Here is a 26,925-nt window from a genome sequence, read left to right as displayed (position 1 = left end):
GCAGTTTTTCTTGTCAAATGTTTTATTTATGTATTAATGCTGTAAAATTAAACATAACATACTAACACAGCTTTAACAGAAATAAAATACAACTCAAATATACAACCCAATACAAATACAGCAAGGAGAAAAAATGAAGATAGGCTAAAATGTAAATTAATAAAATATACATCTGAAGACATAACACGTAACATATTCTCCTAAAAAATAAGTACAACTGCAACAACTGGATAAAACATTTTTTTTAAGACTTTCTGACTTTGCATTAAAGATATATTTGTTGTTTTTTCCTTTCTCCAGATTACATTTATCACTTTAATTCACTTTATAGGTGAAGCTACTTTTTGACAAAGATCACATATTGCTCCCACATAACCATAACATTCTATAATCATAAGAACTGAATAAAATAGGATCTGCAAGGTAGAAAAAAAAAAAAAACTATTTCAGAGGTAACAATATCATGCCACTTTACACATTGGCTTTTGTGCACTAACATTTTTACTAAGAAATCACAATTCATACATTAGTGCATACTAAAATTCCTTCTAAATGAAAATGAGTGTGCATGAGAGAACAGGCAAGCAGGAAAGGGAGAGAGGTGAGGTTATGCAAATCTTCTTATTTTAGGCAAATTATACTAGTTACGAAGACTCACTCTGTCTTCAACATTTGAACAAGGGTAGGAACAAGTTAACTAAATGCGTACGCACCAGTTTTCTGTGCACATAAATGCGCAAATTAGACCATTTTTTTTATCCCTGGTTATGCATCCTTGTAAACAGTTATTATTTTATTACAAAGACATAAGCTCACAAAGATTACTCAGGAACTCATCATTCTCTTCATTGCCTGAAATGTCTGAATAACTCTGAAACATCTCACATTTGTGTTGATAAACTAATCCCATTATCTCATTGGCTTTCCAATCATTTCTATTAACCTTGATACGTCTCTTGGCGATATTCATCAGTTTCTGTGCACTTTTAGTCCCATCAATAGTTTGTGGAGCCATTGTCAAACACTTCTGGTAGTGCAATATTGCTAAATCCTCACGTCTGTTACAGTACAGCTGGAACTGAGCATAATAAAAATGGACTACTTGTAGATGTTCATTTTTCTCTTTTGCTGTCTTTAATGTTTTGTCAAACAGTTCCTCTGCCTTGAGCAGATCATGTCTCTCTCCATATTGTAATGCAAGCTCACACATTGCAGGGAGAAAGAAATCTTTTAGGGATGTTGCCTTTTCTAAATAGTATATTAATTGATCTCGAGCCTCATCTACCTCCACCTTGCGCCTTTTTTCTTTCTGTAAATTAATTTTCTTGGTCTTGTAGCACATTGCCAACTGATGATGTATGAAGCTTGAATTTGGTGATCTTTCAAGTGCTTTCATCAGCAGTGCAATAGACCTGACTACATGTCCTTGATCCCTGAGGAAAATTACAACATATCTCATGACATGCGGATGTTCTGGAGACCCATTCAAGGCTTTCTCAACTAATTTCTCAGAGTCATTCATCAAGCTCTTGGATAATGACAGAAACTTAAGTCCTAGAAGGACTCTCAGAACATCATCATCTGGGTTGATGTCAATGGCCTTTCTCAGCTGTTTGATCGCAGGTGAATCCACAGTGCAAGACTCAGTGTGAGTACCAGTTTCAATGCGATACAGAGCAATGGCATAACCAGCGTTCCACTCGCTATTTTCTGGATCCAGTTCCACAGCCTTCTGGAAAACTTCTACGGCTCTGTCATAATACTTGTGAGAGAATTTAAGATAGGCCCATCCTTTCTCACCAAGAACCTCTGGAACAGATGAAAACTCTGTTGGAAATGTGTCATTTATCTTCTGAAGTTTCTTCAGGTAACTTTCACACTCTGTGTAGTTCTTCATGTGGTAGTACACCCAGGCAAAATTCCCATAGGTGACAATAAGTGTCTTGTCACAGTTGTCACCTAGGTTTTCTTTAATGAGTGTCTCAGAATTCAACAGGTGGTCAAGGGCCTCTTCTTTGCGGTCAAGAAGGAATTTCACAAATCCCAAAGAGCATTGTGCTCGTGCAGCTCCTTCTTCCCTCCCTAGATCCAGCTTGGCCTGTTCTTCAAGTCTGATGACGAGGTTAGCTATGGGTACTTCATCCTTTTCAACGCCCCATGTGAAGTGACACTCCAGCTGATCCAGTTTCATTTTTAAACTGTCCAGGATTGAACTGACAAAATAAAATGAGTTAGCTAAGTAGGCTGGGGCTACATTATATTTAATATCAGCTAATATGCTCTTAAATGCTAAACATATTTAAACATGCTTTCATGATATGCTATAACTACATTAGACATTTATATCAAATAAACAATAATTATTTTTCTATTTACTCTATACCTTAATCATGCACTGAACAAATCTGGGTATATTTAACTACAAATTAGCCATATAGGGAATGGAATTAGGGGGGAAATTTAGCTCTGATACTGTAGATACACCACGACTCTTTTATAATTGCGTTCGAGGTATTCACTTTAATTTAATTTATTTGTATAGAGCTATTAACAATTCACATTGCTCCAAAGAAGATTTGCAGAATTTATTTTATGTGTATAATCTAAACAGAATAACTCGACGTTCTAGATAAGCTACTGTGAGTTTTAAATGCATAAAAGTCGCCCGATCTGATTGCAAGCTCTGTTGCATTACCACTTGTCAAATTGAGTTACAGAAATAAAACAGCACTAACCTCATCTCTGACATCCTTTTTCTTTTTGCTTGTTGGAAATGATAGCCTACGCAGAGTGGAGTTTCACAAGATCAGTAGGCTACACCCAGCGCCGTATACTTTCAGTTTTTATTCCGTTGATTTAGTTGCACCCATCAATTCTTGACTCAAAGAGTTAACCCTCTATGGTACGCAATATGATATCAATGAGTAAAACATTATTTGTGGTGTTTTTCTTGCTTAAAATTGGACACTATAACAATATCAATAAATATTTTCATTAATTTTTACAATGTACAAATTGAAGAATTTGACCTTTTCACATAGAAAAAAAAAAAAAATGTTTATTGAAAACATCTATTTATTTTACCAGACACTTGAACAAACACATTTATCCAGTTTTTAATGTATAACACATTTCATATTTATTAAAAATATTTCACATTTCATATCCAGCGGTTGCTCTCAGGCAACATTGAACCATATAGAACACTAGTATTACCAAACCATCATTTCATCAAGTTATCATATCAAGTTATCATTTCCATCTTCATCCTCATCTGCATCTTCTTCCCTGCAGGATTCACTGTCACTTTGACCTCATCTTCCTCATCACAGTATAGCACCTCATCATCACCCTCATCAACTGGCAGTTGTGTTTTATACCTTTTTTTAGGTGCTATAGAAAATGTGCAGATCATAATATGTGCAGATATAGTGTGAATATAAGTGCATTACAAAATCATGCAAAAATGCAAATATATTTAGGTAATTTTCACGCTTTTCCTTACAAATATAATATATTTGTATTCCAACCCAGTAGGCTGGTATGGCCTTATGTGATTCCATTGTGGTACAATGTTGCCTTGAGGCAACACACAATTTTTTGTTATGTTCTCTAAAACATTTGATGATATATAATGTAAAGTTCTTGAAAATACTTCTTTACCGGTGAGTGGGTGATTAACTGGTTGCAAATGAGTGAAAAATGCCCTTTTCACTGGGGAAAATGTGGAGCCATGTGACCTGTGCACATGTGCTGAAACAAAACACAAAATGTCGGTCATGTGACCCCTTTTTTGCACTTTCATTGATTAGTATTTGAGTTCTTCTCCCCTGAGATAGGTTTGACCATTAAATGGGTGTCTCATTTTATTAAAAATAAACTAAAAGAGACTATGTTTCCTGGAGGCAACACCGTACCATATATGCTTAAAGTCACAATGAAATAAAAATGGAAAATTGAATGGAAAATTGCAGTGTTAATAATTAGGCTATTAATGATTTACACATTTACGGCTGCAGTGAGGGGAGCACAATAAGGACCCTGGCTCACTGCTCTTTGGGACACAGATGACTCTATTTCTGCCGACGTGACAACGTTCTCATTGTACAACATAACTGGTATTTATGAACAACAGCAGAACTGATATCTTTCTGACATTACTTGTATGTTATTATTATGATAAATACTTAGCTTATTACATGCAGCATTTCATCAGTAATTAAATTATAAATGTTAGCAACATTATGTTCATTACCTATGTATGTTTATGCTGAAATATAATAAAATAATATTAAAAACATCTATTGCGCTATGTTGTGAGTTTATGTTTCGCTTATATATATATATATATATATATATATATATATATATATATATGTATGTATAAAATTTGTACAAACATACAACTCACAACAGATGAAATGAAAATATATAACATGTATGTACATATGTAGGTGAAAACAATTTATGCTAAGGGGGGGGGGGATAATAAAAAAAGAGGAAAAAATTACATTGTTCCAAACAACCTTGAAATGAAGAGACATCCATCCAAAATATTCTTGAATATTGGCTAAACATTGAAAGAAAATATGTATCAGATTTTTTTTTTCTCAAGTGAAACGTTCAAAATAACTCCTTAACAAGGTAAAGTCTGTGTAATGTTTTAAAGGATACCTCTCTAACTTTATTAGGGTATAAATTACGTATATTTGACCATATTTTTTTCCAATTCTTGTTTTCATTTATGACCAAAATATGTTGAACATGTCACACATAACTCTTCTTTACTTTATTCTCTCCCTGTGTGTGGTATACAGTATCATCCGTATTACCTTATAAAAAAGTATCATCATCATCATCATCATCATCATCATCATCATCATCATCTGTGCAATGCAATAGCGCCCCGCAGTGGTCGGTTCTTGAAGCGCAGGGAATTGGATCAGACAGCAACACACAGCTTTACCAAGTGCTTCTTTTAAGCAATCCATCAGTTTACTCTGGAATACAATGACATAAAAAAGATATGATTATAATGCCTCAAAGTTAAACACAAAAGATGTGATGAAGAGACGCGACTGATTAAATCAATTATGCAAATGAAAGGCGTCATTAGAGTCTCATGCAATTCCAACTCAGCGTTCACAAACACTCTAACACAGCTTGCTTGTACAGGATCTGGGATGTCTGCAAGAGCGGTTTTCAGAGGGATAAAATACCTGCAGGTTTTCACATGCTGGATACAGGTAAGTAAAATACAATAAAAACTACTTAATAATAACAGTAACACAAAGAAAGAGTGTAACAACCGTATGCACTGGTCACAGTATAATGTAACATCTGTTTGTCAGTCAAAGATGCTTCAAACAAACATCAAACTTACTTTACATTTCTTTATTATTATTAAATTAGAATATAAAAGACGTTGATAATGACTTATTTTATTTGTTCAGTTGGTAGAAGAGATATTTCTACTGGTCTCCTCTCTGAAGGCAGCAGAGGAGAATCACAGGATGATGAACAGACAGACTGAGTCAGTAAGTGATCACTTTTTCCTCCAGTTGTTGTTTTGGGATCAACAAATGCTTTGACTAGTATCAGAAATATCTTTTGCAAGTATTTCACCCCTGGAATAGTGGCATGTTATTCATCTTTCACCTTTCCGAGGGCCTATTTATTTCCTAACCATATACACACACAGCATTTGTGTCAAATACTTAAAACTGAATCATCGAGTGAAAAAACCCCACTGTCTTAATTACAATATCAAATCAACACCAAATACAGAAGTAGCTGAAAATAATGTTTAAGCTATTATGAAACACCGCTAGAAAACATCTTAAATAATTGGACAGCTGCCACTTCCATAGCATTACATTTTAATTGTTGTAAGTTTTGCAGATGTTGTGAGTGTTTCCTGTACGTTCAGTGTTTTCAGAGCTGATTTGATCATATTTGTATTCTATTTTTTGCATCATAAACTACTTCCTATTGAACTGTCAGCTGTTCCTAAGCTCTGCTGAAGATTATTTCACATAATACTCAGCAGAATGTGTATCTGTGAGTGTGATTATTGCTTATGTTCAAACACTGTTAGCTAAATTTGGAAACCACCTTCTAGATACTTCCACAAAGAAAAAACTAAATAATGATTTAGGTTATCTGGACCTCTTGTCTTGTCACAATATTTGTCACAATAAATGTTTAAAAATTAAAAATGTGTATTATTGTTCCAGGCCAGTAGCTGGCGAAACTCTTCGCACCTACAGACTGAACACATAATACACATGCGCATGACGTCACTGTTTTCACAAATTCGCGTTTTTGTAGTTTACACAGAGATGATAATCGTATCGTTTTCAAAAAAGGTTGCGCTTTCAGGCCCCTAAAATGCTGTTGTCGTGTAAATGAAAGGCCAAAACACATAAAATTCTCTGTTTTTAGTTGAAAATGGTGTCGTGTAAATAAGCCCCAAAGTCATGATGAAACCAATCTTTTCTTCCATGTTGTGACGTACATCCAAGTTAAACGGGTTATTGAGAAAAAAATTATAAGAACATATTGGGCAGTGATTTGGTTCTAAATCATCAGTTGGGGATTAATGGGGAAGATCCAGTTTTTTTTAGAGAACAAAAAAAGATTTTAAAAATGAAATTGAAACTTGAATTGTTCATAATGAGATCTAAATATGCATTTAGAAAATAGCATTCTTAATCAGCTTTTCTGCAGTTCACTTAAATAGTCCTGCGGCGTGACATGAATTTTTAAAAAGTCTGAATATTCCATGATGTAGGCTCTCAATGAATATGAACTCATAAAATATGAATGCATAATAACTAAACAAGAATTAGAAAAAAAAAATCTTTTCAAATATGATAGACTGCTTCGCACGTCATATCAACTATCTGATTAGGGTAGTTTCAAAATGATCTTCAGAAGCCTTGTGGTAAGTCTCTATACACGGTACATAGCTATATATAGCATATATATGTGAATGCGTTTTGAAAGTGAGAGAGAGGAAGGATCTCAGCATTAGTGTGTGCGCGTGTACTTAAACTCTCTTACTGGCATGTGTGTGTTGGTACAGGGAAGTGAAGGCTGTGTTATTAGCGCTGTCTCTCGGAGCTGTGGGCGCTGATGGCTGAGCTCACTGTTTAATTTACAGTCTTTCTTTCTCCTTGTTCTTTCAGTACCCTCTTCAAGACTTTGCTGCCGAGAAGCCTCAAGGTAAGCAGGAAGAAGTGTAACACACGATTATTATTGTCAAGATAAGTTATAGATGTTTTAAACTTGCTGAAGGAGTAAAATGTTCCTGTTTTTGCCAGTACACAATGTACAAAGATAAATTTGGATTCTGTTAACGTAATCATGACCTTTTTGACTGCATCATGCACTATTATCTTTGCTATTGATGTTCCAAAGTACTGTTGAGTGGTGAACCCAGTGAGAATGGCACTGTTGTTGTCTTATTGTCATGTGTTTGTTTGTTGTTTATGATAGGAGATGGTGTGATGAGCCGCAGAAGGGTCTCGGTGAAAGACCTGGGCCAGGGCGACTGTCAGGGCTGGTTGTACAAAAGGAAAGAAAGCAAAGGGCTCTTGGGCTGGAGATGGAAAAAGTTTTGGTTTGTGCTCAAGAAATGTTCGCTCTACTGGTACACATCCGACACGGTAAGTCATGTGTGGTTTTCCCTTGATAATGTGTGGCGTCTCTACGGAAAATGTGAACAAGTGTGTTTATGTGTTGAAAGATAATTTATTATCTCATGCTGGAAATGAGAAGCCTATGGCACAAAGCTGGTTGAACTAACTCTGAGGTTAGTGTTAGCATCACTATAAATGTTCTCTGTCTGCTTGGGTTGTGTGGGTTTGAACCAGAGTTTAATGATTAGCTCTGGAGCTTGTGCACCTAAGTGCAGTGAACAGCCAATCACACCAGCATTTTGATTCATTTCTCATTAAGAGTCTGGACTGTTAACTTGTTACTTGCGAAATATGAAATTTTAGAACATTTTACTGTTCCAATAATTTTAATAGGGGACAATGTGTATATATACTGCCCTAATGGAATCCAAGTTTGTATAATATTTTACTGTACCAATGTTTTTTCATTAAACTTGGCATATGACAATGCACACTTAACCCGTTTCGTGGCGCAGTTTCTCGGTCGCCACAGAATTAAATTCATTAAAGGCACACTATGCAAGATTTGTACCTTAATATAACAGCTTTGAAATAATTTTGATGGTAAATGAACTCGTAGTAGGGCGAATCATCCCGATAGCAAAGCAGGGGGGGATGCCGCTGGCAAAACCAGCAATGCAAGTTTGAGAGGTGGCGCCCTGACAAATCTCGCGAGAATCACGCATTGCTTTACGGCACGATGTCACATACATCAACCACTAAGCAGCCTCTATGGAAGACACTAGCATGCATTTCAGACGTGAATCATGGCAGAGTCGACAAGAGCGGTCGGAAGAGTGCAGAGACGGCTCGCTGTTTGAGAAAAAAGGAAACTGCATAGTGTGCCTTTAAAGCAGAGGTCTTCAGTCCTGCTCCTGGAGAGCCACTGTCCTGCAAAGTTTAGTTCCAACCCTAATCAAACACACCTGAATCAGCTCATCAATCTCTTCAGAATCGCTTGAATATTCAAAGGCAGGTGTGCTGAAGCAGGTTGGAACTAAACTCTGCAGGACAGTGGCCCTCCAGGAGCAGGATTGAAGACCTCTGCTTTAAAGTGACAAGGCCTTGAAATATGATGCCCCGCCCTAACGAAAGTCAAATGTTTAGCAATTTTTGCTGTATCAGCCCTTTTTATGGACCCTTGAACTTGTCAAATAGGACAATGCACAGCTGTATTGCGCCATCAGCCTATTTCACGGTGCAGTTTCTCGCCCGTCATGGAGAATGATAATAGAGGTATATTAGTCCCTAACTAAAGCCACATTTTGTGCAAATAGATCTTTATCAATTTCTGCGCATCCATACTCTCATTTTAGTAAAATGGCAGTGACGCACAAAGGAAATATGTAATAGATAGGATACAAAATGGAAATTGTAACGCGAGCACAAATAAATCCTGTGCGCATGTGAAAAGTTTCTCGTGCAATAGTTTCTTGTGAACACGTGAAAGTCTGTAATGTTTTTTTGTTTTTTTTTGCAAAGGTCCCTTTAGGGGCTCTGTAAAAAGGACTAAGTATTACAGTTTTTAACGAATACGCAGTTGTTTTTTAGTGGTCATTTAGTGAAAAAGGAACAAGGAGCAATTTTGAAATCGTATAGAAAAAACTGACTGGCAGTCTGTGACATCATCAAAAGGCACCCCGAATGTTTCATCCATTACACTGAATGACAGTATCACTGTCTAGATAACAATTTAAGCATCTTATTTATATTACAGATAAATAGCACTGACAAATGTGTACATTTTTTATAAATATTACTATTTTAGTGCATTTTTATTTTGTTTTATTTGTGTTATTGATTTATTTTAGATGCCCATGAACAGAGAGAGTTGCTAGGCACTGTAAAATGCCAAAAAGTAAATGCAAATCAAGCAGCTTAAGGGCTCAAAAAATTTTTAGAACTATATCTTTAGCGTTTATAGTTGTCGTTCGTACTTGGTGTGAACGGGCCTTTAGCAAGCAATTGAGGATTGCAAATGTCAGAATAATAGCTTAACAATATTTCTGAACAGAGTTCCCCGTCACTACAGCATGTCACAAGTTCAAGAGAGGCCATTGAGGGGATTCTCCACACAAAATACCCATACTATTAATGTCATTATGTAAAATTAAAAAAAAATTCTTTAAATAGGGTCTTTTAATATTAGCATATCTTGTTTTAAATATGCCTAATAAGACCTCTTTTCGTCTTTGACCCAAAATTCTTGCACTGTGAAGCGCTTCACTTTGGAGCAACATTGGGGTGACTTGTCAGAGAAATGTCTTTTTGCTCACAGCTGATTGGTTCAATTTTGGTTTGCGATCTTTTACCCAAAATAGAACCTGCTCGAGAGCAAGGCTACATTTCTCAAAAGCGTAGCATCTTAAGTAGATTGTATAGACCATTGGTGCCAGTGGTTTCTACGATGTACTTGGTTTTACGATGCTTTTAGAAAGCCCAGCCCTTTTCTAGATATAAATGATCTCCATTTCCTTTCAGGCAGAGAAGGCCGAAGGCTACATCAACATGAGGGACTTCATCGTAGAACAGGCTACCGAATGCAAGAAGAAGTTGTGAGTTTGTCTTCCTTATTTAGATAGATTTTTGACTGCTTGTGGTTTGTAAAAAACCTGACCTAGTAACACGAAATGCCTATTTGCATCGTATCAATGCATCTTATCTGTCTTTCTGAAATTACTGCGTGTTGGATGGTTAGTGCAGTTTGCTTATACTTGGCAACATATAATACTTGGTCAAATCTCTAACCAAAAGTATTACTCTGATGTGAAACTCGCCCCTTTGCAAATTAATTATAACTTAAAATATGTGGCTTGTTAAGGAGAGGCGTATTACAATTTTTTTTTTAATGATTTATGATTTTCACCTGGGGATGATAAAATGAACAGAAATATTCCCAGAAAGGGACCAGAATATATTAGAGAGGTGGGGAGCTGTTTTCACCTGGGCAAGTAAGCAATCTCCTACCAGCAATATAGCAATGCCATAAGAACCACCTAGCGACGCCTTAACAACGACCCAGAATACTGTAGCAGCATTAGAAACACATTTAAAAAATACTCACACCACCTTTGGAACCGCCTAGCAACGCTTTAACAATGACCCAGAATATCGTAGCAGCATTAGAAACACATTTAAAAATACTCACACCACCTTTGGAACCACCTAGCAACGCCTTAAAAACGACCCAGAATACCGTAGCAGCTTTAACAACACATTTAAAAACACTCAGACCACATTTGGAACCACCTAGCAATGCCTTAACAACGACCCAGAATACTGTAGCAGCTTTAACAACACATTTAAAAACATTCACACCACCTTAGGAACCACCTAGCAACCACATGCAACTCCCAATCAGCTTCATAGACACTCCTTGTCATCCACACAGAACATCTTAGCAACCTCCCAGAACATCCTAGCAACATCCTACACCCCATCGAGAACCCACTCGAAATGGACTATCAAACCTCGTAGCAACACCATAGCAACAACTTAGCAGTGCCTTAGAAACCAACTAGCATTGTCCTAGAAACCACCCAGAACATCAGCAGCCATAGAAACACACTAAAACCACTCAGAGAACCTTAGAAACTGCATCGCAACCACCCAGACCAATATAGTAACAGCATAGAAACACCATGGCAACTACTTAGCACATCCTAGCTATAGCATAACAAAACCCTAGAAACCTCCTGCAACACCCAAACAACTTCATACGAACTCCTTGGCATCCACACTGAACGTCTTTACAACTGTATAGCAACCAGCCAAAACACCCTAGCAATGATCTATGAAACCATGAAGCAACTGCATGGCAACACCATAACAACCGATACATTAGCGATACAAGTGCCTCATTACCAACTGGGCTGCTTTACGCAAGCTGTTCTTCATAAAGACAATCCGTGAACACTTGAGAACAAGTATATTGTGCGTTTGTAACCATTATCGTATGCATGTATGAATATCTCGACCTACAATAAACTTCACCTGGTGATTTTGCTACAGTAAAACAATACAACCAGATGAATTTAATATGGTTTTAAAACCTGTAATGTTGAGTTAAAACACAAACCAACACTGTGAAACAACACTTTCACTCTGTGAAACCTGTGAAAGGTTATCTCATTTCTTCAGGACTTTCTTCTAGTGTTGTGGCATCTTGAAAAACTTTTTACACTGAGTGACGACTGCATCTGAAATGTTGACGGTTCCAAGATGGTGGACACGTCGACATGTCTGGAGCGGTCGAATGCGGCGTCTACGTGTACATATCTATGTTAGTAATTGTCATAGAAAGCACCCCGAGCAGACTAGCAGCCATAGCAATGCACTAAAAGCACTCTTTAGGGACTGCATCGCAACCTAGCAAAACACTAGTGACAGCAAAGAAACACCCTGGCAACTACTCAGAACATCATAGGTAAAATAGTTATGTGGTTGTCATTTGACTGTTGCATGTAGAACATGTGGTGTGAAGTCTCAACCTATAAATCAGAATTTTTTTTAATTTTTTTTTAAGCACTGGAAGGGTGTCATCTGTACCCCACTTAATGTGCGCTCACAGCAGACAGTTTCCTGTGTTATAAGTATGTGGTATGAACCGCTGTGTTTAGACTTCCTTCTTAAAGGCATACAGTGATGGTGCGTTACTTTGATAACAATAATTGGATGTAGATAAGACAGACTTGTAATGCTTCCACTACATCATGTAACCACACAACCCCCCAAAATATATCATCCTTGAGAACTGCTGGGGTTGTGTATGTTTTTATTTGTGTTCACTTATTTTTTCTTTTCCAGTGCAATGAAAACAAGCCACCTCCACATGGTGACACTCTACTTTGCAGCTGAAAACTTGAAAGACATGAACAAGTGAGTGACTTTTTGTTCTGGTGGTGACATGTTTGCACTGCAGTGTGACAGGCTGCATTGACACCTAGCTGTGGCCAAATCTCTCTGCTGCACACTATGCAGTTGAGCACGTTTGATGAAGATTTGCAAACACAGGGTTTTGCAGACCTCCAGTGCTAAAAATACAGTGTGGACTCCTCAGCTGAGCTTTATCTGATATCATGTGTCCAAAGTTCTGCACACTATTTGAAGTATTTGATCAAATATTACACTTAAGGCGAGACAGCAGGCAGAATCAATAACATGTCTTCTTTCAGACTTACACTTTGTCTGTTTGCGTCTGTAAATTTCGCATAAATTCAACAAAAGTTGGCATTCTAAATCATCCCGTTGCTCCGCGGTCGCTTCCTGCACCGTCATCACATTCACCATTAGAAAGCTCTCTCTCTCCTGTACAATGCTGTCGGATCCAATTATGGTCATTTCCTTTTTATTAGCAACCAATCGTGAAAGTAAAAGGGGGGATTTAACTCTAAATGCGCCATCTCATTGGCTGATATAAATCTTTAAAGCTCGTTTTATCAAAATGACTTTTCTTTCATACTCCAAAGTCCGAAATCTCCACTTCAGTAGCACCTATATACACCAAACTTTCCAGTCTTGTACCTAGTTATATTATGAAGACATTTACCGAGGGATTTGTAAATATATTATTCCTAGCCTGATTTATATAACATTTTATTCCAAAAAACATGGTGAAAATAATTTTTTTAAGGCTATTGACAGTATTTTCTGATTTACAGGATAACAAAAGTAGAGATCCATAAATCCCTCTGTAATTTTTTTCCCCCCATCTAATATGTGAACACAATGAAAAAGAATTTTGAACCTGGCTTTATCCAATATTTAATTAGATCATGCCTAATTTGCATATTTAAACATTAAATTACAGAAAACTTGTAATAACATTTTTTCTCATCTTAATGTAGGTAATCAACTGGGAAAGTTTCATGGTGATATCTGCTAGTTCAAATTTTTACCCTATTCACCTGTAGTGTCTCGCCTTAAGGGTGCTTTCACACTTGGTTTGATTGCATTCAATTTGATTGCGGAAAACTGCATTTACAAGTGCTAGTGTGAAAATATCCTAATAGAGCAGTCACACGTAACTCTTTTTTATTGTTGTTTATTGGACTATGTAACCAGTTCAAAAACCAACATGGCCCATGAGGGTGTTTGTGTACATCTGTTGCTTATGTTTTGTGAACGTATTTGAATATAATACTGCGTTGAGCTCTCTAGTTTGATTTGGATCTCCGGTGAAGACCAAATTAGTCTGTAGAGGGCATGTTTCCTCCGTACGCCACTGCTGAACAGAAATGTTGTGTCTTTTTCCGATAAAGTTGAAACTCGCAAGAGATGTTAGCACAGTAGCTACACTGTAAAAAACAATTGTTGGATTTAACTTAAAATAAGTTACATGGTTGCCTTACAATTTTGAGTTCATTGAAATAAAAAATTTGAGTTCATATTTTGAGTTTCTGTTGATTAAACCAATCTCTTTCATTGTATTATGTTATCTGAACCACATTAATTAAGTTGATTTGACAAAAGAAAAAAAGTTGTGATAACATATCATGAAAATATTTTTTTTACAGTGTAGAAACCAAAACTGTTTAGAAAACTTTGTGAGGCGCTACATTTCTCCGCCCCTGAACCGCCCCCATCCCCTACATCACTAGTTCTAGGGTTCCAATCCAGCTTGACTAAAGTTTTTAGGGCTGGGGTGGAACCGAATTATTATTATTATTATTATTATTATTATTATTATTAAAAAAAAATTTTATTATTTTTTTTTTTTTTACATTTTTTGCAGTGGAAATGTCTTGGGAACCAATTTCTTGACCACAGACTTTTGAAAGATAGTGTGTGTAAATATTAAAGAAATTCTCTCCCAGATAATGCTGTAAACTATACTGAGGACCTTCTAACTTGCAACATTCCAAAAATATAATTTTTAATAAATACAGTAACTGCACTAGTCGTGATTCTTCCAAATTAGAGATGCAATGATCGACCGGCCACGGACCGGACGATTTTCTGCATGATCGGCTTGACCGGTAACCGGACGGTCAGTCTCACGTCTTTCCGATTCCGAGCCGGTCCGTTTTGTTGCCAGCGGCACAGGGAATAACGTCAGATGCTCGTTCTCGCTCTCTCTTCTCTCCGATGGCGAAGTGACACACACCTGCCTCCTCTCACTCACTCGTCTCATTCGCTCTGGTTAAATAGTGCTTGTATTGCGCATAATTTCACTAATTCTCACGGGTTGCACGCTCACACCAAAAGCGCACACACCCGTGATCTATATGAGCTCACAAGCCGCTTGAGTCGCAAGTACCAAAATGAGTGGCTTACTGCGCTTAAGAGGTCAAAATGCACATCTTGGCGAGTATTCAGTTAAACACAGTTGCGTAACAGTATATTGGATCTGTGCATAAACTCTTAAAGTGACAGCAGTCTAATAAACCTGCTGCTGTCTGTCATGTTAAAGAACAAAAGACAAAGAGACAATCACTTGAATCTCTTGACTGAGTAACTTTTGTCACTAATTGTAAGCTTTAATCTGCATTTAGTTTTTACATTGAAGACTATTCAGTGTTATTTTATATTTGATTACTTTAAATTCTCTAGTATTACCTGAATATACTGTATAGTACCCTCCTGAAAAACTTAAAGCTGTGTTTATTTAATATCACTCTTTATTCTATTCTATTGGATCTTTTTACTTGTTTTAATGAAAATAAAATGTTGCATTGATGAAAAGTAGATTTCTGTTTGTATCAGCTGTCAATTATAGTTCTTTGAAAGAAAATCTGTATCGGCAGGTCACACTTACAAAAAAAGAAACGGAAATTCGGAATCAACCAAGAAAATTGCAATCGGTGCATATCTATTCAAAATTTCTCCTTTTGTGTTGCATGGAAGGAAAAAAAACATTTGGGTTTTGAACGAGACAAGTGTGAGTAAATGTTGACAGAAATATCTTTTTGTAAAACTTTCCTGTAAGGGTTTGTTGAAACATAAATAAACCTGTGAGTGGAAAACATTGAGAGAAAACTGTGGGTGTGCTGCTATTAAACTGTGGGCAGAGGACACACATAATGATCCATTACAATCATTCCACCGATCTGATAAGTGTAGGTTTACTGTAATTAATGTTGTGTTTTTTTTTAAACCTAGATGGCTGGCTAAACTCACCCAGGCTTCAAACGAACCTGAGCCCACAGACTCAACGAACGGAGGTAAAGATTCACACACATGCTAACGGAAGCCTAGTTAACACTGAGCATCTAATTCAGTCCACATCTTCCAGCAAACCTAACCTGACACTTTAGTGGCTGATTTGTCATATTTGAGACTGTGATTGTGTGAATATAGAGTGCTACAGTGAGGAGAGCGATGATGATGATGAAGCTGAGGTGTCTGTGGAGGACACGGATCAGCTCACCCCCGGCTCTCTGCGTGTGAGTAACCACACTTTATCCAGACATGCTAATATTAATAGCTTGCTAACCGTAATTATTAAACGCCAGCATTCAAATCCTCTATTAATTTCGATTTATTTGTGTTGTGAATGTGAAAATGGGTGAAACAGTGACGCAATGGTGCATTTCCACATGTACTACCATTCAAAAAATTAGGGTCCGATTTTTTATTTATTTTTTATTCAGAAAGAACACATTAAATTCATCAAAAGTGACAGTAAAGACATTTATAATGTTGCTAAAGATTTATATTTCTAATAGTGCTTCCAAAATAAAAGTTTGTTTACATAATTTGAGTGTGTGTGCTGTGTATAATTATTTTGTATATTAAAATATACACACATGCATGTATATATTTAAAAAAAAAAATATATATATATTAAATATTTATATTTATGCACAATATTACATGCACATTTTCTTGTTAAATATATACATGCATATGTGTGTATTTGTATATACAAAATAATTCTACACAGTACACACACACATTATGTAAACACAAACTTTTATTTTGGATGCGATTAATCGCGATTAATCGTTTCCCAGCACTAATTTCTAATTAATGCTGTTCTTTTGATCTCTCTATTCATTGAAGAATCCTGAAAAAATTAATAAAAATGAATCATGGTTTCCACAAACATATTAAGCAGCATGAGTCATTGATAACAATGATAAATGTTTCTTGATTATACTAACAAATCAGCATATTAGAATGATTTCTGAAGGATCATGTGACCCCGAAGTCTGGAGTAATGATGCTGAAAATTCAGCTTTGCCATCACAGGAATAAATTATATTTTAAACATATTAAAATGGAAAATAAGTTTTTTTTTAAATTGCAATATTTCTCATTATTACTGCATTTTGATCAAGTAAAAGCAGCCTTGGTGAGCAGAAGAGAAAAATATTCAAAAATCTTACCCAAACTTTTGGATGGCAAATCAATGAATAAAAAAAATCTCTCTCTCTCTCTCTATATCTATATATCTATATCTATATCTATATCTATATCTATATACATATTTGTCACACAAGTTTCTGTTTTAAAATAGTATTTCTTTGAGGTTTTGAAAGATTGCTGTTATATTTGAGGCCTATCTGTGTGTGTGTGTGTCTTAGGGTTGTCTCCTGCCCCCCAGCTCCTCTTCCTCTCCATGTCACCGCACAGAGACTCAGAGCGCAGACAGTGAGTCGTGGCATGAGATCAGCTCAGAGGACGACCCCATCCTCAAAATACAGGAGTTCAAAGGAAATGACAGTGAGTGAGCGCTGGAAAGAGATGTTTTATCCTTATAAGTGCAAATCTAAATTAAAAACGGTTTAAAGAGATCATAATTTACCCACCTTCATGTTGTTACAACCAGTCATCAGCCAATCATAACGTTGGCGTTTACTGACCAGCATTAAAGAAGCTGTGCCTTAAAAACAGATCATTTCAGACAGAGGGTCAGAATGAGGGTTGAAAATAATTTGTGCAAAAAACTTGATTAATATTATAAGTGAACCTCAAAGAACATAGTAAATAAAATAAATAAAAAGTCCTTGTCATGACCCTTTAAAAATACCAAGAATTTCACAAAATGTGCCAAGTATAAATTAGATTCAAACTTATGTGAATATCTCTGAACATAAGAAAATAGTAAAACCATTAAAAAAAAAACCTAATAATTATTCTTAACTCTAAAATGATTTGTTTTTGTCTAGAAATTGTCTAGAAATTGTTTAAATCCTTATCCAGTTATTGTGAACTCCTGGAAAAGTCATGGAAATCCATAGTTCAAAAAGCGTGGTAATCCTGTAAATAGTTTGGTATGTAATGCTCCTGTGACATTGTTTCATCAGGCGCCCCATCAGATGAGATGGAGATGTTGTATCTTCACCTCAAGCAAGCGAGTCTGTCGCCCACAGGAGCCCCGCAGCCGAGCACCAAACGCGACTTCAGGTCCTCCTTCATTAGACGCTGCAAAGATGAGAGCGTTAATGACAAACTGCACCTCATTCGAGCTTTAAACAGCACTTTAAAGGTGAGATTGTGCTGGTTCATATGTTTTACTGTTTGTCTCAATGGTAATGAATTTGCAGGGAACCTATAAACTGCTCAAATGATCTAGATTCAGTCGAAATAGAAACTATTTTACTATTTTTCTTTATTAAGCCAGACAGTTTTTTTTTTTTTTTTTTTTTTAAATGGCTTCTTGATGTTATGTTGCTTCATAACATATATTGCGAAACATTGTTTAGAAGTAGGTTTATTTGCTAAATGCTTCTGAACACTAAAATCGAATGGATGTTAGATTCAAAATGGAACCGGTTACATTTTAGTAACGATCATGACTTGTAGTTGTAAAGTATGTAATTTATGTTGGTGCAGTGAACCGTTGTGTCCTCTTCGTCAGTGCTGTTTTGTCTAATTATATATTTGACTTCCTCTATATACCAAGAGAAGGCTAGTTGACTTGCACATTCTGTAGTATAAATGCGTTTAGTCAGAGGCAGACGGTTGGCCTGTCCCAACACCCACACTTTCGCCACTCGAGAGCCCATGTACAGTACGCGACAGGAAGTGAGTGTGCAAGACCGTCCCAGGGCGAAGAAATGCCAAAGGTCAGACACTAAAACCACACTATCTTTAATAATGCTTCAGAGAGGTATTTGACGCTAAGCGTATCCCATCATTCATCACGATCAGGAACTTGCGTGCACTTATTTCCATTGCGAGAACTTTGTAGTAAAATGTAAAGTGTTTCGAAACTATTATTTACAGAGATGAGTATTGTGTAAAAAAATTCAACTGTTTTTTATCACTTGATTAGAAGCCGACACTTAACATTTCTCAAAATATATACATATGTATATTTACAGTATATATATTTTTATTGTGAAATAATGACTAACATGTATTCTACAGTATTCTATTAGTTGACAGTTCTGTTAAAAAAATTCTGTTTGAATTGTATAAAGGGTCGAAAACAAATATGAGTACAAATAATGTATATATACAAAGTATTTGGCACATGCACTAGATTTTATTTTTTATTTTTCTTTGACACTCCTATCTGTCATTGACCCTAGTCTACAGACACTAGATGGCAGTATTGATATAACAAACATAGCAGAAGAAGAAACCAACATGTCATTCTTTGCTTTATTTCAGGCTAAGGAGGCCGATCTGCAGGCCATAGAGCAGGTCTTGAGCGAACCGTCTCTGAGCGCTTGTAAATACAGACAGTGGCGAGATGCTAATGTGCTCCTGCTGCAAGAGATGGGAGAGAAACACGAGAGTCCCGTGGAGTCGCAGGCCCAGAAACCACTGGTTCAAACTCAGCCCCAACGCCTGTCGCTCTTCGGCCCGATCGCTGCGTTCCCTGCCGCCCCCGTGTACACGGAGTCCAGCCTGTGACGACGAGACGCTGGTTATAACCCCGAAAAGACCAAGTCAACCAGATGTGTGCCTGTATAACACTGGTTTCCTGCTGGCCACACATACAGCTCCTCTGAAACACTTTATTCAGATTCAGGCCTACAAAGGAAGAACGCTTAACTACATCATGAAACTGAGAAAAATGATGAGGAGTTACTGCGTTTCGCCTTTGTAGTACAGAATCATTTTATCTGATGTATTACTTGTCATTCAGTGTTTTGATAAAAGCGGGAGAACATGTTTGTAGACGTTCTGTAATGCTTTATTACAAATGTTTGAATTAAATGGTGTTTTTAATTTGGTTTTATTAATCACTCATGACATTGGTTGTCTGGATTGACTTTGTTTTTTTTAATGCAGGTTATACATTTATTTCACCAAATTCTGGATTCCAGACAGGACAAACACACTTATACTGTACATGCACATCTCTTGTTCAGTCCAACACACACATACACACACACAAACTTGTTTTTGGAGTGCAGTCTTGTTTACCTGTTTTTAACATGACGGTCTCTTTTAAAATGTACATATTTTAGCATTTTACAACTGTAATTTAATGTCTTAAGTATTGTACATTTTTGTATAAATGTCATCTGATTAATGATTAATGTGATATGATTAACTGTATAAATGTTTACTTGGTATTTTATAATTAATTAATGCTCAAAGAGTGCAAAAGGAAATAAAAATGTCTGTTTAATAGTTTCTTTCAAAATTGTGTTGTTTATTTGTGTGTATTTGAGAAACTGAGAGTGCTCATTATGTACTGGACCCAAAACGTATGTACTGTAGACACTTTCTATTAGTCAAAATTGGTGAAATATGCTTATAGTTGATGTGATGACCTGTGGTTCGTTTTGAGGGGAACTACTGTAACCACAGGTTTAAAGGGTGCCTGGAAACCATACTTAGGTAAAAGTGCAGATACCTTACAGTGATTCAAAAGTCACCAATTCCAATGCAACTTGAGTAAAAGTATAACCCTGGTTTTCAGATGAGGCTTAAGCCTAGTCCCAGACTAAAATGTTATAACTGAAAGCAACTTGCACTGACATATCTTAAAATGTCAGTGAAAAATAGCATGAATGTAAGTGCACTGCTCAGTGTTTATGTCTCTTCATTTACTTTTACAAATATATTCATTTGTGCTTCTAAGATGATTCCGAAGAAAGTCATGGGTTCTGGAACAACATTACGATGAGTAAATTATGACAGAATTTTCATTTTTGGTCCCTGTAACATCTTTAATTTAAATAAAAAGAAATGTGAAATGTCTTTTGTGGAATGACGCTCGACACAGCTGCGGCTCTCTATCATGCCATCTGTGAGGGACGAGTATATGAATGTATATACAAATAGAAACTTTTAAAGAAAAGTCCAGCACACCGATCACACTCGGCCATCTGCTGCTGCCAGCTTTTGTCCTTCAACACAAAGAGAGTTAATCCGGCTGCTGTCCTGACACTCATTTACATGAGAATAGAAGAGTCCGGGCACTTTCAGCTGAAGGCCTGTAGGGAGCACCATGGAGTAAAATGTCTAATTTGACAGATGAATGTCCTTAAGCTACTAAATTTGGCTATATTATGCACTGAAACAATGGCTCAAAAAGCTTAGATAGCTGACTTGTTTGCCTCGCTGCCCTATCAGGCAATGACTTTGCAGGCAGCGTTTGCGCACAAAGGTAGCCTACCTCACTAAACTGATTTTGGATAGGCAGTGTAATGGTTTCATGATCTACAGTACAACAAAACAGAGAGAGCTTTGATGATAAGCAAATATCAGATGAAGGTATCTCAGTACTTGACTGGTGATGGGAAAGTACATACTTTTGGATACATAGTTTAGTATGTCATTACTGTAACATGCTAAAATATGTTTTGATACCACACACCCCTTTTGTTATGTAGTGAGGACACTAGTTTTGTTTGCGTGTAAATGTTAGCATTTGGCTAATAAATCCCTTATTTTCTTAACTTTCAAGTTTTAACTTTCAAGTCATTTGACCTCAAATTTGTTTCCATTTTCAAGTCTGTCACAAACGTTTTGGCTTTTGTTTTGGGTAATATTGGCCCAAACAGAGCCCGTCCACTTTGTAAGCAACCGTTGCGGGAGTATTTTTCCCATACAGATTTTACAAAAAGTCTTGAAAAATGTATAAACTTTGAACCAAACCAACCAGCAAGAGGTGATTCATAACATTTCCACAACTTTTATTTGAAGCAAAAATGTATTTGAAAATCAAGACAAAAGGACTGTGTATTTAAAGGATTATGCCCTTTTACGAAGTCTTGATTGTTAAAAAAACGCATTATTTTTCACACATTTTACAATATTACAGCTCCTCTCTCCCCAGTTATGTTGAACGCAACGTTTTCAATGAAGCCCCTCCTTCTGAAATACGAAATGTGCTGTGATTGGTCAGCTGGCCCAGCGTGTTGTGATTGGCAGCGCTCAGCACGTGCTCGGGAAATGTCCCGCCCCTTCATAACCGCCAGCTCTACTCAGATGTAAATATTGACAATGGCGTTTTCATTTTTGCCAATTAAATTGGCAATTTTAAACCATTTCAAACCCGATTCAGACCCTGACAATTTTAACGAACAAGAGGATTGTGCAGAACGGATTTCATGCACGGATTTCACAGGATGTTTCAGAGTGGTATGGCTTTTTTGTAATTTTCTGGAGCATTGCATCTGTAACAAAATATGCTTTTTATGCAAACAAATATTTAAAGTGAAGGGAAACAGACTCAACGGCTGCATCCGATCAATGCAACCTTCATCTGATCAATGTTTGAAGGCAGCATAGATGTATCCTTAGCTGCCTTTGATATCACACAATCCTATGCTTTCCGTTCTGTGACAGTTGAGCTAAAAAAAATGCCTATGACTTATGCCGCAATTTGTTTGGCGCAATTTTCTGATTGGTGGAGATTCTCTGTAGAATCATGGGTAATGTAGTTTTTCAACAGGAATTCCACTTTTGAACACAGTTATAGAATAAATTGAAATAATGCAAGCTGATGGCTTTAACAAAAGCATATACCAACAATTAATAGCTTACTTAATTAATAGGTCTGCCTTTAATGTTTTTTTGTTGAAAATCAATTACCCAGAAATCAATGGAAAAGATTAATGGGATTTTTACTTCCTTGACCTCACTGTTTCACTATAGCATGTACGCTTAAAACATCCTCCAGAAAAAGTATGCACAGCACCTTTAGTGTACTGTTTATATTCACTATACATTTTGGGGTGCACTAATACTATACTATTTCGAATGGATATGTGAATTGAGAAGCAACGCAGGCCTTCGGCCATGTGTAAAAAGGCACACTGAAAATAAAAAATAAAAGGTTATTGTTTCTTGTGAGGCGAAGAGAGGGTAAACTCATGTCTCCTGGGCTCAAAATAACAATGTTACTGTCTATTTACGCAGCAGACAGCGGTTTAACACACAACAGAGGTCAGACAGGAGGCAAGACACTCAGTGTAAACAGAAGAAAGTGTCTGTGTTGGACGGAGAATGGAATACTACGTATTTTTATGTTTCCTATAGGACCATATTTCTTCAGAGCGGTCACATGTGGCCAGCCCAATGAAACTTAATGATAATGTGCTGTCCACAAGTTCTTAACAGTGTGTGTGTGTATTCTACTAAAATAGCAACCCCAGAACAGAACCAGGACCTTAATACACTCTTAAAAAATAAAGGTTCCTTCTTAATACACTCTTAAAAACAGGTTCCAAGAGGGTTTCTCAGCAATACCATAAATTATAAGAACCATTTTTGGTTCTCAAAAGAACCTTTCAGTCAACAGGTCTTAAAATAACCAATTTTATTTTTCTTACTGTGAAGACATTTTTTAACTGTTTTCCCCTTAGAAGCTTTTGTGCAATGGAAAGGTGAACATGAATGTTAAAGGTTCTTCATGAAACCATTAATGTTAGTAAAGAACCTTTATTTATTTAGAGTGTATGTGTAATTTATGATGTGGCCTCACGTTTTGATTCAGTTTGATTTTGAATTCATCACAACCTCCAATTTTTTCACTAGGGGTTAGTGTCACGATACTAATATTTCAGTAAGCGTTACACATACCAGAGATATGAAACAAATTTCAATACCAAAGTCTTGTCAAGTCTTTTTCAAACAAACTGTTTAACAACTTTAAACAATTAATTTCTAAAATGTATTATTAACTTTATTTAATTGTTTAATTATAAATAATTTTTAAAATGATTACAAAATAATAATAAAATAATTTCAAGTGAATGTTTTAATTTTCAACTAAATATAGCATCACAACATACTAGCAAATAATCAGTAATAACGAAGCACAAAGAAACAGATTACAAGCAATAAACAGTGTCTTCAGTATCAAGAGCAGAGAGTGATTTTTCTCTTTTTCTCAGCATTATTACACTTCAATGACACAGGTTTGATTTTGACATTGATGGTTCTGTTTGCTTTCACAAGCGATTCATAAACGGACCAAAATTTGTTGATACGAGTAAACTGTCCTCTCATTGGTCAGAGTGAACCTGTTTATGTTATGGGATTCTGCTCATCCATCAGGATGGAGACGACAGCTTCACAGGCTTATTGTGGTTTTCTTTGTAGCTGTTTTTATATTGTTTTGTCATTTTGAGTTAGAATTAAGGCTTCATATTTTTATGTTTATGTTGTTGTTCTGAAATATGGTCATCCAACCAAATTTCAATTAGGCATTTTACTTTGCTCCAGGTTAACCCACGATTAATTTGCTGATCCAGAGTTCATTTTCAAGCTGACATATTCTACGCCCTTGCCTAGACCTAACCCTAAATATTACACCTGTGGATCAGGAAAGGTCCAGGATAGGAGCTGGTTTTGAGCCTGGTAACAATATGCGCTGCACCACGTGCCACGGTTGATCCGTCCGATCAAGGACACCACATCATATTTTGAATATTTTTTATTTAAAATAAATGCTTCTCTAAGCTAATATGCAATGGTAAAAGGAAAAAGATATCCACTATCCTTACTCCACTGCTTCTGTTTGTCTGGCTCAACCAGACAATGGTGGGAGGAGTTATGTAAATAGCCTCTGCCCACAAGGTGGGCTATTTGTAAATAGACACTGCATTCAAATTACTTTTCAACTTTTGCCGCCCACACAGTACACAACTCTTATTTTACACTACACAACTGTCTGTTGTCAGTTCCAGTCAAAACACATTTCACACTGCTGGTCTTGGTTTGCAGAAAGAAATCCAAATATCCAAGTACACATTGGAGATTCTTACAGAATGTCTTTGTAAATGAACTCATGGAGATTATCACAAGCACTGATTTGCCACCAGTTTCTGCCTTGTGTAGGCAATTTCCATTAACTGTACATTAAATTCAATTTCCATTCATTTTTCTCAGTCATTTTTCCCATAAAGTGATTTAAGTCTTTAGATACATTTACTTGTCGATGACCCTGTATGATTCACTCTTCCACTTCTCCTGAAGTTTCTGGCTCAAACTAGCCTGGGTTTCCCCATACTGCCTTGCTCGCAGCGCGATTTTATTCACGCTGCTAGGCAGTCTGGACACCATGGACCAGATTTTCCCCTGAAAAAGGGAACCAATCACAGAACGGTGAGGGAGCAGCAAGACGATGACGACACCGAAGCAGTTTGTTTATATCTATGAATCCAACATGGCATCAGACTCGACGTTACCTTCTACCCTCATGTTTATCTTGCACAAACGGTAATATTCGCTAAACGCCATTGTGCACAAATAAATCTTTGACCCATCGTCTTTTTCCTCGTTGAATTTCTGTCACTCTACATAAGTCATCTGGTATAATTGAAGCGATTGGTTATGAGCTCTGGGCATTCGTAAACCACGCCTCAAATACGAGAAAATGAACACGTGGTTCCCAGACCAAGTCTCAAATGAGACTTGGTCTGACGTTAGCCAGGCTAGGCTCAAACATGTACGGCTTATTTCCACTTGCCATTGTGTAGCGTTTACTACAATTGACTGAGTGGATCAGGTAGTCCGAGCTGGTGTGATTGAGTGGAGGCGGGGTCTAATAATGTGATTTGCTTGCCGTGACTCTCTAACTGGTGTAATTTTCTGTACAACATCATGGGTAATGTAGTTTTCACGAGGAATTCCTCTGTTATACATGATTATTTTCAAAATAAAAGTTGAAATAATGTGAACAAAGGGCTTCAACTGAAGCATATACCATCAATTAACAACCTCGGAGCTTACACAGTTCTGTCTTTAAAGGTTTGTAAGTTATCAAAAAAAAAAAAAAAAAACTACTTCCCTATGGAGAAAATGAATGGAGTTTTTACTTGGGTTAAGGAACTGTGCACTCTAATCTGTACCCAACACATTTAATATAAAGGACAATCCGAAGTTAATATAATGCAGTCCGAACTGCAATACTGCAATAATGCTTATAGATCACTGACTCGGACCGCAGATGTCAATGTGAATATTTCTCCATCTGTTGCATAAAGTATTCTCAAATGAAAGTAGTCCTGAAAGTGTTCATTTTCTAAAAATGTAAGAATCTAATTCGGATCTTGTGACCGTCTCAACCTGAACTGGTGACATTTCCCAGTTCTATGTAGATATTCAAGCATTAGAAAATGCTCCACAAACTAAACCAGAGCTTCATAAATGTACTTCCTCTTACAATGTGGCTTCATTCTGTGGATGCGACATTGCTCATTCATTGGCCTGCTGAAGGTAGGTTTTGGAGAGATGCTGAGGTTCCTGTGCATTCCTTAGAGGGAATGTGGTTTTGAGCTGTGACTCACTGTAAACCACAGTGCAGCAAACTTACTCACAACTCATTCTTCTGGATTGACTCATAATAGTATAAGAGAATCCATTGCTCATTCTAAACTAAACTAAACTATAAAAGCCTGTGACGGGTTTGTTCATTTTCCAGGGAATTGTTGTTGAAGCTCTGTAATTATATAGGAAGAGTTCCATGGTTAAGGGTGAGTCTCCATATAGCATACTTCTTATAATATTCTCTCTTTCTCATGATCATTTGTCTTTGGCTGTGTGTGTTCCATAATACACTTTTTCCACTGTAATACACTGTAAAATAATACACTGTAAAATTCACTCTGTCTAGGCATAAGAATGATACGGAATTTAAAGTCCCCCTGTAAGTCGATAATTGTTTCCCTTTAAACTCATCTTTGATCACCAAAATGAATTTTTTTTCCTGTGAAAAAACAAATTCTTCATGCCTTAAAATAGCTTGAAGGCAACTCTACATCCTTGCTTAATTTACTATATATGCGGAACCATGAATATGCTAATTAGCCCCGCCTCCACTCGCTCAAACCAGCTCAGAGATTCACTCGCCAACTTCCTGAGGTAAACGCTGGTTGATGGTATC

General features: G+C 36.6%; 2 protein-coding genes across 3 annotated transcripts; one reads left to right on the top strand and one right to left on the bottom strand.

Moving 5' to 3' along the window:
- LOC311305398 (interferon-induced protein with tetratricopeptide repeats 5-like) lies at positions 1-2,829 on the bottom strand. The gene is made up of 2 exons (XM_084433088.1): positions 2,736-2,829; positions 1-2,213 (listed from the first exon to the last, which is right to left on the bottom strand). The coding sequence occupies exons 1-2, from the start codon at positions 2,747-2,749 to the stop codon at positions 797-799; spliced, it is 1,431 nt and encodes a 476-aa protein (XP_084289214.1). The 5' UTR covers positions 2,750-2,829; the 3' UTR covers positions 1-796.
- A 2,079-nt stretch (positions 2,830-4,908) lies between these two features.
- Positions 4,909-20,219, top strand: ipcef1 (interaction protein for cytohesin exchange factors 1). 2 transcript variants are annotated; one of them, XM_084433090.1, is made up of 11 exons: positions 4,909-5,246; positions 5,454-5,537; positions 7,191-7,227; positions 7,501-7,670; positions 10,164-10,237; positions 12,489-12,560; positions 15,783-15,844; positions 15,981-16,066; positions 17,210-17,348; positions 17,933-18,114; positions 19,245-20,219. In XM_084433090.1, the coding sequence occupies exons 1-11, from the start codon at positions 5,094-5,096 to the stop codon at positions 19,488-19,490; spliced, it is 1,305 nt and encodes a 434-aa protein (XP_084289216.1). In that variant the 5' UTR covers positions 4,909-5,093; the 3' UTR covers positions 19,491-20,219. The 2 variants fall into 2 exon arrangements, with proteins under 2 accessions (XP_084289216.1, XP_084289217.1); XM_084433091.1 differs by lacking the exons at positions 4,909-5,246; positions 5,454-5,537 and adding an exon at positions 6,911-6,946.
- Positions 20,220-26,925: the final 6,706 nt, after the last annotated feature.

This window comes from Rutilus rutilus (genome assembly GCF_951802725.1).
Source record: "Rutilus rutilus genome assembly, chromosome: 15".
In the NCBI taxonomy this organism is placed as follows: Eukaryota; Metazoa; Chordata; class Actinopteri; order Cypriniformes; family Leuciscidae; genus Rutilus; species Rutilus rutilus.
Note: the sequence above shows the minus strand (reverse complement) of the source record. Positions and strands in the feature narration are given on the sequence as shown.

Coding starts and splice junctions, on each gene's coding strand:
- ipcef1 (XM_084433090.1), top strand. CDS start 5,094: ATGCAAATGAAAGGCGTCATTAGAGTCTCATGCAATTCCAACTCAGCG. Junction 16,067..17,209: donor TCACCCCCGGCTCTCTGCGT/GTGAGTAACCAC, acceptor TGTGTGTCTTAG/GGTTGTCTCCTGCCCCCCAG. Junction 18,115..19,244: donor CTTTAAACAGCACTTTAAAG/GTGAGATTGTGC, acceptor GCTTTATTTCAG/GCTAAGGAGGCCGATCTGCA.